The sequence below is a fragment of the Cibotium barometz genome, chromosome 37 (assembly GCF_041138505.1).
Source record: "Cibotium barometz isolate CiBa-2024 chromosome 37, ASM4113850v1, whole genome shotgun sequence".
NCBI classification, from domain to species: domain Eukaryota; kingdom Viridiplantae; phylum Streptophyta; class Polypodiopsida; order Cyatheales; family Cibotiaceae; genus Cibotium; species Cibotium barometz.
The window spans coordinates 38,861,249-38,873,520 of NC_141082.1; the positions used below are offsets into that span (position 1 = coordinate 38,861,249).

Genomic DNA, 12,272 nt, shown 5'->3' on the forward strand with positions numbered 1-12,272 from the left:
ACAGATTACAATAATCATTGGTCCATCATACAATATATATATATATATATATATATATATATATATATATATATATATATATATATATATATATATATATATATATATATATATATATATATATATATATATATATATAGGACTAGAATTGATCATTATTCTACTTATATAATAATTACTTGGACATGCTGTAGTTTGGGTGGCAATGATGCGTGATAGCCCAAGGAGCATGACGGGGAGAAAACAGCAATTAGGGTTTAGAGATCATTCATGGGAGACATACACAGAGAAGCAAGGGAGAGAGAGAGAGTTGTGGGGATAAGTCAACTCATGAAAAGCATGAGTGTGTGACTCCCCTATCACACATGTATATTGCACTAGTACACATAGTGCACTTAGTACATTAAAAGTACTAAGTGTACTATGTACTATAACTTATGGGCTTGTACACACTATAAGGGTGGGCATTACGCCTTTACCCCAACAACCTCCCACTTAAAGGCAAAGTGCCCTTAAGTAAAGGAAAAGAAAAAATCAGCATGTACATGATAATATACAAGGCCATATCAAGGCTGAAAATGGCCTCATCCAATGCCCATCAAGTGTCTGCAATGAGCAAACCGCTCCGGAGGCAAACTCTTCGTCAACAGATCAGCCGGGTTGTCATCCGTGTGAATCTTAACAAGCTGAATTTGCTTGTTCTCTATCACCTCTCTGATGAAGTGATACTTCACATCCACATGCTTCGTCTTTGCATGAAAGACAGGGTTCTTTGCCAACTGAATGGCACTCTGACTGTCACAATGCAACAATGGAATATCCCCTGTATAACCCAAATCAACCACTAACCGAGATAGCCATAATGCCTCCTTGCAAGCCTCTGTGGCTGCAATATACTCGGCCTCTGTAGTAGATAAGGCAGTGCACTTCTGCATCCTGGATATCCATGACACAGCACCTCCTGTGAATGTAAATACATAACCGGTAGTAGACTTCCGGTTATCTGGATGACCGGCATAATCCGAATCCGTGTAACCATGCACTAATGCATCCTGTTTGCCAAAGCAAATGCACAAATCCTGTGTGCCCTTCAGGTATCTCATGACACCTTTCACTGCTTCCCAATGCTTCTTGCCAGGGTTGGCCATGTACCTAGAAACCACTCCCACTGCAAATGCAATGTCCGGCCTAGTAGCAACCATGGCATACATGAGACTGCCACAAGCTGAAGCATACGGAATCTTGGCCATATCAGCCCTGTCTCTATCTGACTGTGGGCTGTCCATAGCACTGAGTTTCACATATGGAGGCAAAGGAGTACTAGCCTTCTTCCCCCCGTCCATATTGAACCTCTGCAAAACTTTGCCAATATATTCCTTCTGAGACAAATACAACACATGCTGATTTCTGTCCCGAAGTATCCGCATACCCAAGATGTGATTTGCATCACCCAGATCCTTCATATCAAAGGTCTCATGCAGCCTCTTTTTCAATGCATCCATCTCTTTACGAGATTTCCCGGCAATCAACATATCATCAACATACAAAATGAGAATCAAGAGACTGCCATCCAAAGCTTTCTTGGTGTACAAGCAGTGATCTATGTCACTTCTCCTGAATTTCTGAGATTTCATGAATGTATCAAATTTATGATACCATTCTCTTGGTGCCTGTTTGAGCCCATAAAGACTCTTTTTCAGCTTGCATACAAGCTTCTCCTTTCCACTCACTGCATAACCCTCTGGCTGCTGCATATATATCTCCTCATGGAGATCACCATGAAGAAAAGCAGTCTTCACATCCATCTGAATCAAGTCCAGATCATCATGCGCAACCAAAGCCAATACAGCTCTAAGTGTGGTCATTTTGACCACTGGAGAGAAGATCTCATCAAAGTCCACACCATATTCCTGCTTGAAGCCCTTAGCCACTAACCTGGCTTTGTATCTTGGCTTAGCATCTGATGCAACTTTGAGCCTGTATACCCACTTGCATGGCAAAACCTTCTTGCCTGCAGGCAAAGGCACCAACTTCCATGTTCCATTTTTATGCAGAGAATCCATCTCTGACTTCATGGCACGCTCCCATAGAGCTTTGTCTGCCCTCTGTAAAGCCTCTTTATAACATGAGGGCTCCCCACAGTCAGTAAGCATCAAATAGTCAACCCCTGGAACAAACCTGTCAGGGGCTCTGGAGGGTCTAGTGGACCTCCGTACCCAATGACCATCATTTGCAGGTTGCTGTCCAGCCTGCATATCACCCATTGGTGGCTCCTGTTCCATGCCATAAGGCTGAAAAATCATGCCCGGTATATCCTCCAACTGTGGTATATCCATAGGGATATCTTCTGCCAACTCTGGCTGTCCATTTGGACCATTTTCAGCACCATTTAAGGGCTGGTTTTCCTGCTGTAATGGCTGATTTACAGCCCTTTGTTGTTGTCCATGATGTCCATCATCATCAAAGATGACTCTGCCAGGCTCCTGTTGCCTTGCAGGCTCCTTATACATGCATGTTTCATCAAAAATGACATCATTGCTGCGTATGATCTTTTTATTCATGGGATCCCAAAGTCTATACCCCATTTCACCTCTGTCACCATATCCTAGGAATATGCATTTGTGAGACTTAGGATCAAGTTTGGTGCGCATTTCCCTGCGTATGTGCACGTACGCAACGCAACCAAACACTCTCAAGTGCTTGTATGACGGAGGCTTCCCTGTCCATACTTCTTCTGGCACTTTCCCACCAAGCCTCGTGTTAGGTGACCTGTTTATAAGGTGAACGGCTGTCATAACAGCTTCAGCCCAAAAACCATGAGGTAATGCAGCATGTGACAACATAGAACGGACCTTCTCCTGTATGGTCCTGTTCATCCTCTCTGCTGTCCCGTTTTGTGGAGGATCATAAGGAGTAGAGAGCTCCCTCTTGATGCCTTTAGCATCACAAAAGTCCTGAAACTGTTTGGACGTATACTCTCCACCATTGTCGGAACGCAAAGCCTTCAGTGTTTTGCCAGTTTGATTCTCAACAAGAGCAACAAACTTCTGAAACACTGAGAATGTATCACTCTTCAAGCGAAGAGGATAGACCCACACCTTGCGTGTGGCATCATCAATGAAAGACACAAAATATTTTGCCCCTCCCAAAGAAAGCTGAGGCATCTCACATACATCTGTATGCACAAGCTCTAACTGAGCATCTTTCTGTCCAAGAGCTTTCTTGTGGGGGCACTGTAGTTGCCTACCATATATACAATGCTCACAAAATTGAAAACTTGAAAACTTTAGAGAAGGCAAGTAACCCAAACGAGACAATTGCTCCATTCCCTTGACACTCATGTGTCCCAACCGGCTATGCCACATAGAAATTTCCGGCAGCTCGGTTGCATTTACATTAGCATGGTGACAAACACCTGCATGCATGAAATAAAGAGTGTCCACCTTAGAGCCTCTGGCAACAACCAGTGAGCCCTTACTAATCTTCCACTTTCCACTACCAAATGTGGTAACATAATCAGCATCATCAAGCTGTCCAGTAGAAAGCAGATTCTTCTTGATCTCAGGCACATGCCTGACATCATGGAGCATAAGCTGTGAGCCATCTGAAAATACAAGCCTCACATCACCTCTGCCAAGAATTTTGCATGCATGGTTATCACCCAAATAAACCACTCCTTCATTGCCAGCAGTGTACCTGACAAACAAGTCTCTGCAACCTGTGACATGAAAGGAGGCACCTGAATCAATGATCCATGAGTGCATACCATGACCACCTGTAAGAAGTGAATGGGCATCAAGTGAAGACGTAAAGAGGACCTCATCCTCACTGCCACCTGCATGTGACACATTGATTTCTTCGATCTTGACTCCACTTTTGCCCTTTGGCTTTACATCTTTGGCTTCATCCTTCTCTTTGTCTTTGCCTTTTCCCTTTTCTTTTTGATCATTTTTCCATTTGTAGCATTGCTTTTTGATGTGTCCCTTCTTGCCACAATAATGGCATTCCAAATCCTTTTTCGAGCGAGACTTGCTCCTTCCCCTTTCTTGGCTTTTACCCCTTTGCTGGGATCTCCCACGTGCATTCATTGCATTGGACTTTCCAAGAGAGTTGTTCTTCCTGTTCATTTCTTCTTGAAGAAGAGCACCCTCAACATCTGCATATGACAGCATAGCATTCGAATTGCTAGTGGCTGTCCTGAATGTGTCCCAACTCTCTGGCAAAGTGCATAACAAAAAAGTGGCTTTGAACTCATCGTCCATTGCCAACTTTTGATTTATAACCTGGCTGACAATACCATTAAACTCATTGAGATGGGCTGTCATAGAAGCCCCTTCCTTCATCTGAAGGCCTATGAGTTTCTTCAACCAATACACTTTGCTTGAGGCACTTTGTTGGGCATACAAGTCCTGCAATCTCTGCCACATTCCCCAAGCTGTCTTCTCTTCACGAATGCTGAAAAGTAATGAGTCTGACACAGACAACATGATAGTAGATCTTGCCAGCTCATCCATATCTTCCCACTCTTCAGCTGTAAGAGAAGCGAGCATCACACCCCTTTCTTTGATAGGCTTATGTTGCTTTTTCTGAAGCAACACATTGTAGCACTGGGTTTGCCAAATATCATAATTATGCGAGCCTTCAAGCTTCTTGATGTGAAGCAATGAAGAGCTCTCACCTGTGGTTGCCATAGCAAAATGCAACCTGTAATGCCTGACTCCCTGCAAATGTGCAAACACTGCACCCTAGGCACACAAAGTGCTTACAAATGTTCTCCCAAGCTTTATCTCCCACTGCGGAAGCAAGAATGCAACTTTTCTCCCACTTTTTGTGATGAAAACACCAAAATCTGGTTGCTGCAGATTTTGGACAGCACCTTAAATGTCCTCTTTTGCCCTTCCAAAGTACTGTACAGCAGTACTAAGCGCTCTCCAATGATGTACCAAACCTGTACCGGCAATTTCAGCAACTGAATTTGAACCTTTTGATCACTCAAAACAGTGTACAGCCATGCCCAAACATGCACAAAGCTGTGCCAAATCTGTACCAGCAGGTACAGAAGCAATAAATGCTCTACTGGCTGTCCAAATGAGTGAAAATCAGACTTTTACAGTCTTGTATACTGCATACAACAGTCCCGAACAGAAATTGGGCAAAAGCCCCTTGACTGCAAGCTGATTTTTGAGGATTCAAGGCATAAAAGTCTCGCCTGCTGCTTTGCCAAGCTCAACGAGCATTCAAACTTGAAAAGCCCCTTGATTTGAGATCAATTTCTGATCATGCATGGTACATTGACGCACATGAAGGCATCCAGAGTGTTCACGATGCTTCCCCCTGGCCACATATACATCAAATACATGAAAGCCCCTTGATTTACAGGCACATTGAGTGCTTGTAAGGCATCAGCACATTAACCACAGCATCAAATGCGATTGCCTGCATGCAAATCAACTCAATCGGCACAAAAGCCCCTTGATTTGCACTGCAATTTGCTGCGATTTTGCCCAAATGTGCGATTTTTCACGTCATACAGCATGTATGAGTGCTTAATTGCACAATTACATCAAAAGCCCCAAATTTCGACATCCAATTTCCTGCAAATTGATCCTGATTGTGACCAATGTCACCCAATTTTGCCAATTTTGCTCAAAAAATTGAGCAATTGGGCACCTGTATCTGCTCAATTGATTACTGTACTTGCTCAATTGCAAATCCCAAAAAAAAATTGAAGCAGAATACCTTGTATTTTTTTTGATTTACTCTGATTTGCAGGCGGGTTGTTGAATTTGGTGCTGCTGCAGAAAGATATTGATGCTGCTTCACTGCCTGCCAAGACAGTGCTCACAAATGGCCACCAACATTGGATTGAAAGTGAGCTCCTCTGCGAGAGCTTGCAATTCTGCCAGCAAATGAGCTACCTTTTCTTCTTCCAAGCCTTTTGTGTCCTTAAGCTCCAACACAGGTGGCTCACGTGGATGGGGAAGAACGTTGAATCACGGTGCAGTCACCTCCAAGAGCACGTTGTTGTTTCGTAGGAGTCGCAGCCTTCTCTTGTTTCGCCTAGCGCCTGCTGCCTACCGTGTAGCGCTATAGTAGCCAACGCCGCCTTCGCTTAGTGCTCGCTGACGTATTCGCTGTCTCCGCCTACTGCTGACGCCCGCCTGTGGTGCTGCCTTCGCTACACTCGCCTAGCGCCTATACGCCCAGCGCTAATGCGCTTTGCTCACACGCTTCCGCTGCTGGGCAGTCTATCCTCTTCGTCAGTCTTCGTTTGGCTGCTGGGCAGCTGGGGCAGCCCACGCTGATAGCTGGGCAGCAGTGGAGCCAGCCCACGCCTACTGGCTGGGCAGAGACCAGAAAAGATACAGCAGGCGAACTAGCATAAATTCAGCAGGCGACCAGCATCAATACGACCAGAACAGAATGAGAACCAGCAAAAGGGCAAACAATTCTTGATGAGAGGGAGGGGAATCGGTGACCAAGGCTCTGATACCAGTTGACGGGGAGAAAACAGCAATTAGGGTTTAGAGATCATTCATGGGAGACATACACAGAGAAGCAAGGGAGAGAGAGAGAGTTGTGGGGATAAGTCAACTCATGAAAAGCATGAGTGTGTGACTCCCCTATCACACATGTATATTGCACTAGTACACATAGTGCACTTAGTACATTAAAAGTACTAAGTGTACTATGTACTATAACTTATGGGCTTGTACACACTATAAGGGTGGGCATTACGCCTTTACCCCAACAGAGCAATATTAGTATTTGGGTGGCAACGATGCCAAATGACCCATTGGATGGCAACGATGCCAGATATCACAGTCGAGCGGTCATTGTGACCAGATGGTCGAGATGATTGTATTGGATTTCACATCCGCGCGGTCATTGCGACCAGATGGCTGAGATGATTGGATTTCATAGTCTGGCGATTAATGCGACCAGATGCCCGAGATGACTATTGATGAACTCTCGGGCGGTCCTAGTGACCAGATGGCCTTAAGCGATAGTTTGAGTGGTTTTTCTCGGGAGCCAAATAGCTTAGCATGGTTTTCGATGAAACCAAACATGACAATCCATGAACAGGATGATCATTACTTGTGCATTACATACCGATGTATGTTTGAATTTCTTTAACTTTGTGTGTTGCTTTTGATATGTGGACAATGCTTGGATTTATGGCATGTGATAGTCCACTAGGCTCTAGACTACATGGCCGGTATCTTGAATACTGAAGAGACTCGAATGATGCATACTTGTTTGTTGACTAGCTTCTGTCTAGTTCTTGTAGGAGATAAGTATTCATTTTTTTATCACAGGCCAAGAAGACATACCATCAAGAACAAAGACATTGCCATCAAGAACAAAGACATTGGTCAAAGATAAGGCATAGAGATGTTGCCAAATGAGTAGATGACACCATAGATATGGGGCAAAACTAGATTCACAAGCTCACCCGATCGGGCTAGTACTGGAAAATATTTGAAACATATGGATGTACTTGGAAAACATAGATATACACGGAACACATGGATGTGCTTAGTACATTTGCAGTCTGCAGTTGACGACAACTGTGATATAAGAGGGAGGGAATGTAATGATTTGGCTCTCCGAGCTCTATTTCACATGATGGAACCCTTGCCCAAACACTAGACAGGCGAAAGAAGGCATGGGGATAGGGACCGTAAGGTTTGTAAGAAGGCATGGGGATGGGGACCGTAAGGTTTGTTCAAGAAAAAGTACCAATCTTGGTCAAAAAGCAAGAAAAAGCAAAAAGGTCAAATTGAGTTGACTGCGAGCTAAGGATATCATTGGCAAGAGGAGATTGAGCTGGATCAAAAAGTTAAAAGGCCCTTTCTCAAAAAGCAACTCTAAGGCTAAAAAGCAAGGCCTTAGAGCCAGAAAAGCAAAGCACAAGAACTTTATCAAAAGTTGAGTAATATTTTATTAATAAAAGTAAAAAGAGCAAAAGCGAAGGAAAAAAGGAAAGAGCAAAAGCAAAGGCAAGCTTTTTAACAAAAAGCAAGGCTTCCCCAATGTATAAAAAGACTTGAACCACTCCCTTCTCTTCATCGTTGAGGGCTGGAGCTAACTATCGCCATCTTCGTGAGCACGATTGTTGAAGTGTGTGAAGATCGTTTTCATCATCATCAACACCATCATCACCGATGATGTTGGATTACACCTCCAGAGCCAGTCGTTGTGCGTCGCCCTGTTTCACTCTACGCTGCCCAGCTCTGTCGACTACCGCCTCCGCCTCCCAGCGTCGCTACCGCCTCCCAATGCCGCCGCCACCTCCTAGCATTGCCATCGCTTGCGTAGCGCCTCCCGTTTTCGTTGCCGCCCTGAGCTGTCACTGCCTATGCAGCGCCGCCCATAGCCGCTAGCGTTGTCAACATTTCCTCCAGATTCTCGTTAGGGAGGATTGGCTATCAGACTCATATATCTGCCACCTTGGTGTTTGCTTTTTTGAGAAGCTTCTTAAGGATCTTCCTACAAATTGGGTATTGAGTTTTCTTGGACATCTTTGAGATTTTGGATTTGGATTTGGACTTAGATTTGGACTTGGATTGATTTGGATCTGGATTTGGAGTTAGATTTGGATCTGGATCTGGATCTGGATCTGGATCTAGACTTGGACTTGGATATTGGATATGGTACTAGCCCGATGAGAGATTCTTGTGGGTCATCCCCGTGGTGTGCTTGACATTCGAGATCTCGTGCCTCGACATCAACATCGGCTTGGATATACTACATTGGCATATTTTGTTTGCTTTTGTATTCATTATTGTATTGATCCTGGCTAGTGTGCTTGTGGATTGTTCTTGAATAAATTCTTGAAAGGGGGTGGGGCATGTTTCCCCGCCGAGTGTGGTGTACTGTGCAAGATCCCTATTCCCTTCTCTCTCCCCTCCCCCTCTATATCTTTTTCTTTTGGACACGTGGTAGAATCTGTTACGGCATGCCCCGCTGGGCTTACTATCCCGTAGGTAACTAGTCTCAAAATGAACTCGTATATGAGTTTAACCCATCAAGCCTTTTGACCCTTGTGGGGGAGCATTGGTCAGTCCAAAGGATAGCACCAAAAACTCATAATGGCACATCCCAAGGTTTTATTCTTATTTGATGGTAACCGTTGAGAAAAGTGGTGCTAAGCGTAGCACTAGGAGATTTCCACAAAATGGATAGACTAAAGGTCCTTCATTACCTTAAGGTTTTGGGGTCTAGATGGCTAGACCGATTTGTGGAAACCTCCAGTTAAGCGTGCATTGGTGTGAACACAATTGGGATGGGTGATCTCTTGGGACTTGGCCCCCCACCCAATTTCCAAAATGGTATTAGAGCCATGGGTTGAAGTGTAACCTCTGAGTTGAACCTGAACAAATACAAGTCCAGAAGAAGGCCCAGCAGGAGGTGATATACCACAAGCACCAGATAGATGATGTGGTACCGGATATGTCTATGAAGTGGTACAAAAGACTGAATGAAGTGGCAATGCTATATATAGTCAAGGGGGTTGTTGAAAGGGCAGTCGACTAGCAGCAAGGCACAAAAAAGATGGATAAAATCTAATAAATTCAGATAAATCCCCTATTACTTCTCCATGCAAGGTCAGTACCCGCGACTTCCTTGGTTCATCTTCACGAGAAGGTGAACTTGATCCCATAACTCTTCACTCTTGGATTCATTAGTTTGAAGCCTACTTTGCTGTTGGTAGGAAGTCAGACATAGAGAAGGTGGTGTTAGTTAGCTGCTACATCGAAGGGGAAGCCATCTCATGGTGGACAAACTAGTCCCAAGCCAATTCCAACTATGGAGCTGCTGACTACAACTAGGACCAATTTGTCACTGACCTCAAGAGGTGGTTTCTACCACCTCATTATGTTGAGCGACTCGAGGATGAGTTTTGGGGTTTGTGCCGGAATGCGCTACCTGTAGGCTGTCCTACAATTTGCAAACAAAGTTACTCACTTGGCTTCACAGTCGCAGAGACAAAAGAGGACAATTCCTCGTACGGTTTGGACACAGATCCAATGGGATGTGTGTATGTTTGAACCAGAAACTTTTGATCGTGTACTTTCGCTTGCGCAAAGTGCCAAGATGAAGTATAACAATGGGAAACCTCTTCTCATGCCTGGCCAAAAGAAGTACCTCTCGAGTGGTAGGCAGAATTCCTCTATGTCCTGCATAAGGAGGAGCATGGCATTTATCCAAAACTTCTTGTCTCGTGTTTGAAACTACACATAGACAGTTATCTTTTATAAGATAGCCATCTTTTACTACATATGAGGCGTGCACATGACCAGCCATCAATCAGCCCATATATCTGCAAATTCTGCATCGAAATGATACGTCTCACATCGCATAGGTCCTAGCCTTGGACATTGCAACGAATCCCCCATTGGGCTCCCACCTCCCGGTGTGCTGCCCCCCCCCCCCCCCCCCCCCCCCCCCCCCAAAATATCGGTTGGGGAAGATGACTATGACAAGGTGCAACTCTAGCCTATATACAGCTCTTCGACTTCCCATGCTTCCGCATATGGGATAATCCAGCACACCTTCCAGCCGTTTCATGCTCGAATCGCCTCCAACAAAGACCTGGGCTCAAGTGACCATCTCTGTGTCCAAGGAGCTATTTGTCAAGAGCTTTTGTCACATAGTAGTACAACACATATGCATATTTCATGATTCCATTCAACCTCTGGCCTCCTTGCAAACACTAGATGACCAAGAACACCTTCCAAGAGTAACCTCATTTATCTCTCTCTCTCTCTCTCTCTCTTTTATCTCTCTCTACAATCATGTGACCACACTTACTACTACCTATATAACCCAAACACTTTACTCTGCTGCCCTTTGGAGTTCTCTTAATTGCCCAAAATGTTACGTGTATGAATGGATGCATAGCATTCTCAAATGCACCGTTTTGTGTTTTGATTCGTTTGCATTCTGTGAATTTTGTCTATGTATATTGTTTGATTAGTTGTGGGGCATGGCATGCTACATAAAATGAAAGGCAATGATACCTTTTCTCCCTTTTAATGGAACAGAAGACTTCTTTTCATAGAAATCTTCTATCATTGGTCATTTTGCATTTCATGATATTTTAGGCAATCGTGTTTAGGATTTTGTTGTCCAAAAACACTACAAGTTTATATAGGAACACATATTTTAGGCAATCGTGTTTAGGATTTTGTTGTCCAAAAACACTACAAGTTTATATAGGAACACATATTTTAGGCAATCGTGTTTAGGATTATGATATCCAAAAATTCTACATGGTTAATGTTCTCTTTTGTGTACTCCGTTGTGTCCTGCAGAAACTTAATGAATTAATGTACCAGATTAGTCGCCTGAAAGAAGTCATTGGTGGGCATCATAAAGTGCCTGCCATGATGAGCTCCAGTTTTTAGCTGCTTTCATGACAATTGAGGCATGCGTTTTTTATGCATGAGGTCTCAATGGTGGCTGAATCCTTTGGTCTCTATGTTGCAGTCCATTGCCTTCGTTCGCCAGCACTTGAAGTAATTATGAAGGAAACACTGTGCCATAAGGCTCTTCATGGTATGCATCATCACACGTGGTGATGTCTTGCTTTAGTTTTTTGTTGATACTGTACATATTTTAACCTTCCCTTATCTAGCTTTGTATGAGTCTTTGGTGGGTAATGGACAAGCAATTGGGTGGCTTACCAATGTTGCAAGTTTCAGGGCGGCTGGGAAGCCCTTAATGTCTGTAGAAACTGATGTAGTTGTTAGTTTATGTTCACGTTTTTAAGTTTTACATATTGGGTCCTCATAGTTGACAATATAATGGCCGTATGTATACGTCCCAAAAAAGCAGTAAACAATGGTACATACCTACAGGGTTTCATAGATGTTTTAGCTTTGCAGTCAATAATAAATGCTTTAGTTTCTAACATCGGTTTGAATTTCAATTCTCCTTAATTGCACCAGTGGATTGCCCCATAAATCCCCTTTGTTTTGATTTATAGCATTTTATATTTTGTCAGAAACAGATTAAATGATTGGAAAGCTGCTCTTTTGTGTGCACAAATTATCAGGGGTTCTGTGTAAGACCAGAAATGCCTATTTACCCAACATGGAATAGACCACAACCACTCTTTGTTCAATTAGGAGCAGTCTGACAAAGAGGTTGGTTCAATTTTGTTAGAACATACCATTAGGCTCTTTGTCTGTTCATGAATTGGACCATGTCTTTGGATCTCCAGTAGAAAGATTGCCACATATCTTTGGTCAAACTCTCTGACT

General features: G+C 43.7%; 1 protein-coding gene across 2 annotated transcripts in view; it reads left to right on the top strand.

Moving 5' to 3' along the window:
• LOC147617260 (uncharacterized) overlaps positions 1–11,922 on the top strand; it is a 36,277-nt gene extending 24,355 nt beyond the window's left edge. The window contains exon 2 of one of the 2 annotated variants that reach the window (XM_086776898.1): positions 11,322–11,922. In XM_086776898.1, the coding sequence (XP_086633024.1) occupies positions 11,322–11,414 (93 nt within the window). In that variant the 3' untranslated portion in view covers positions 11,415–11,922. The remainder of the gene's footprint in view (positions 1–11,321) is intronic. The other variant, XM_086776899.1, reaches the window with a different exon arrangement.
• The last annotated feature ends 350 nt before the right edge of the window (positions 11,923–12,272 follow it).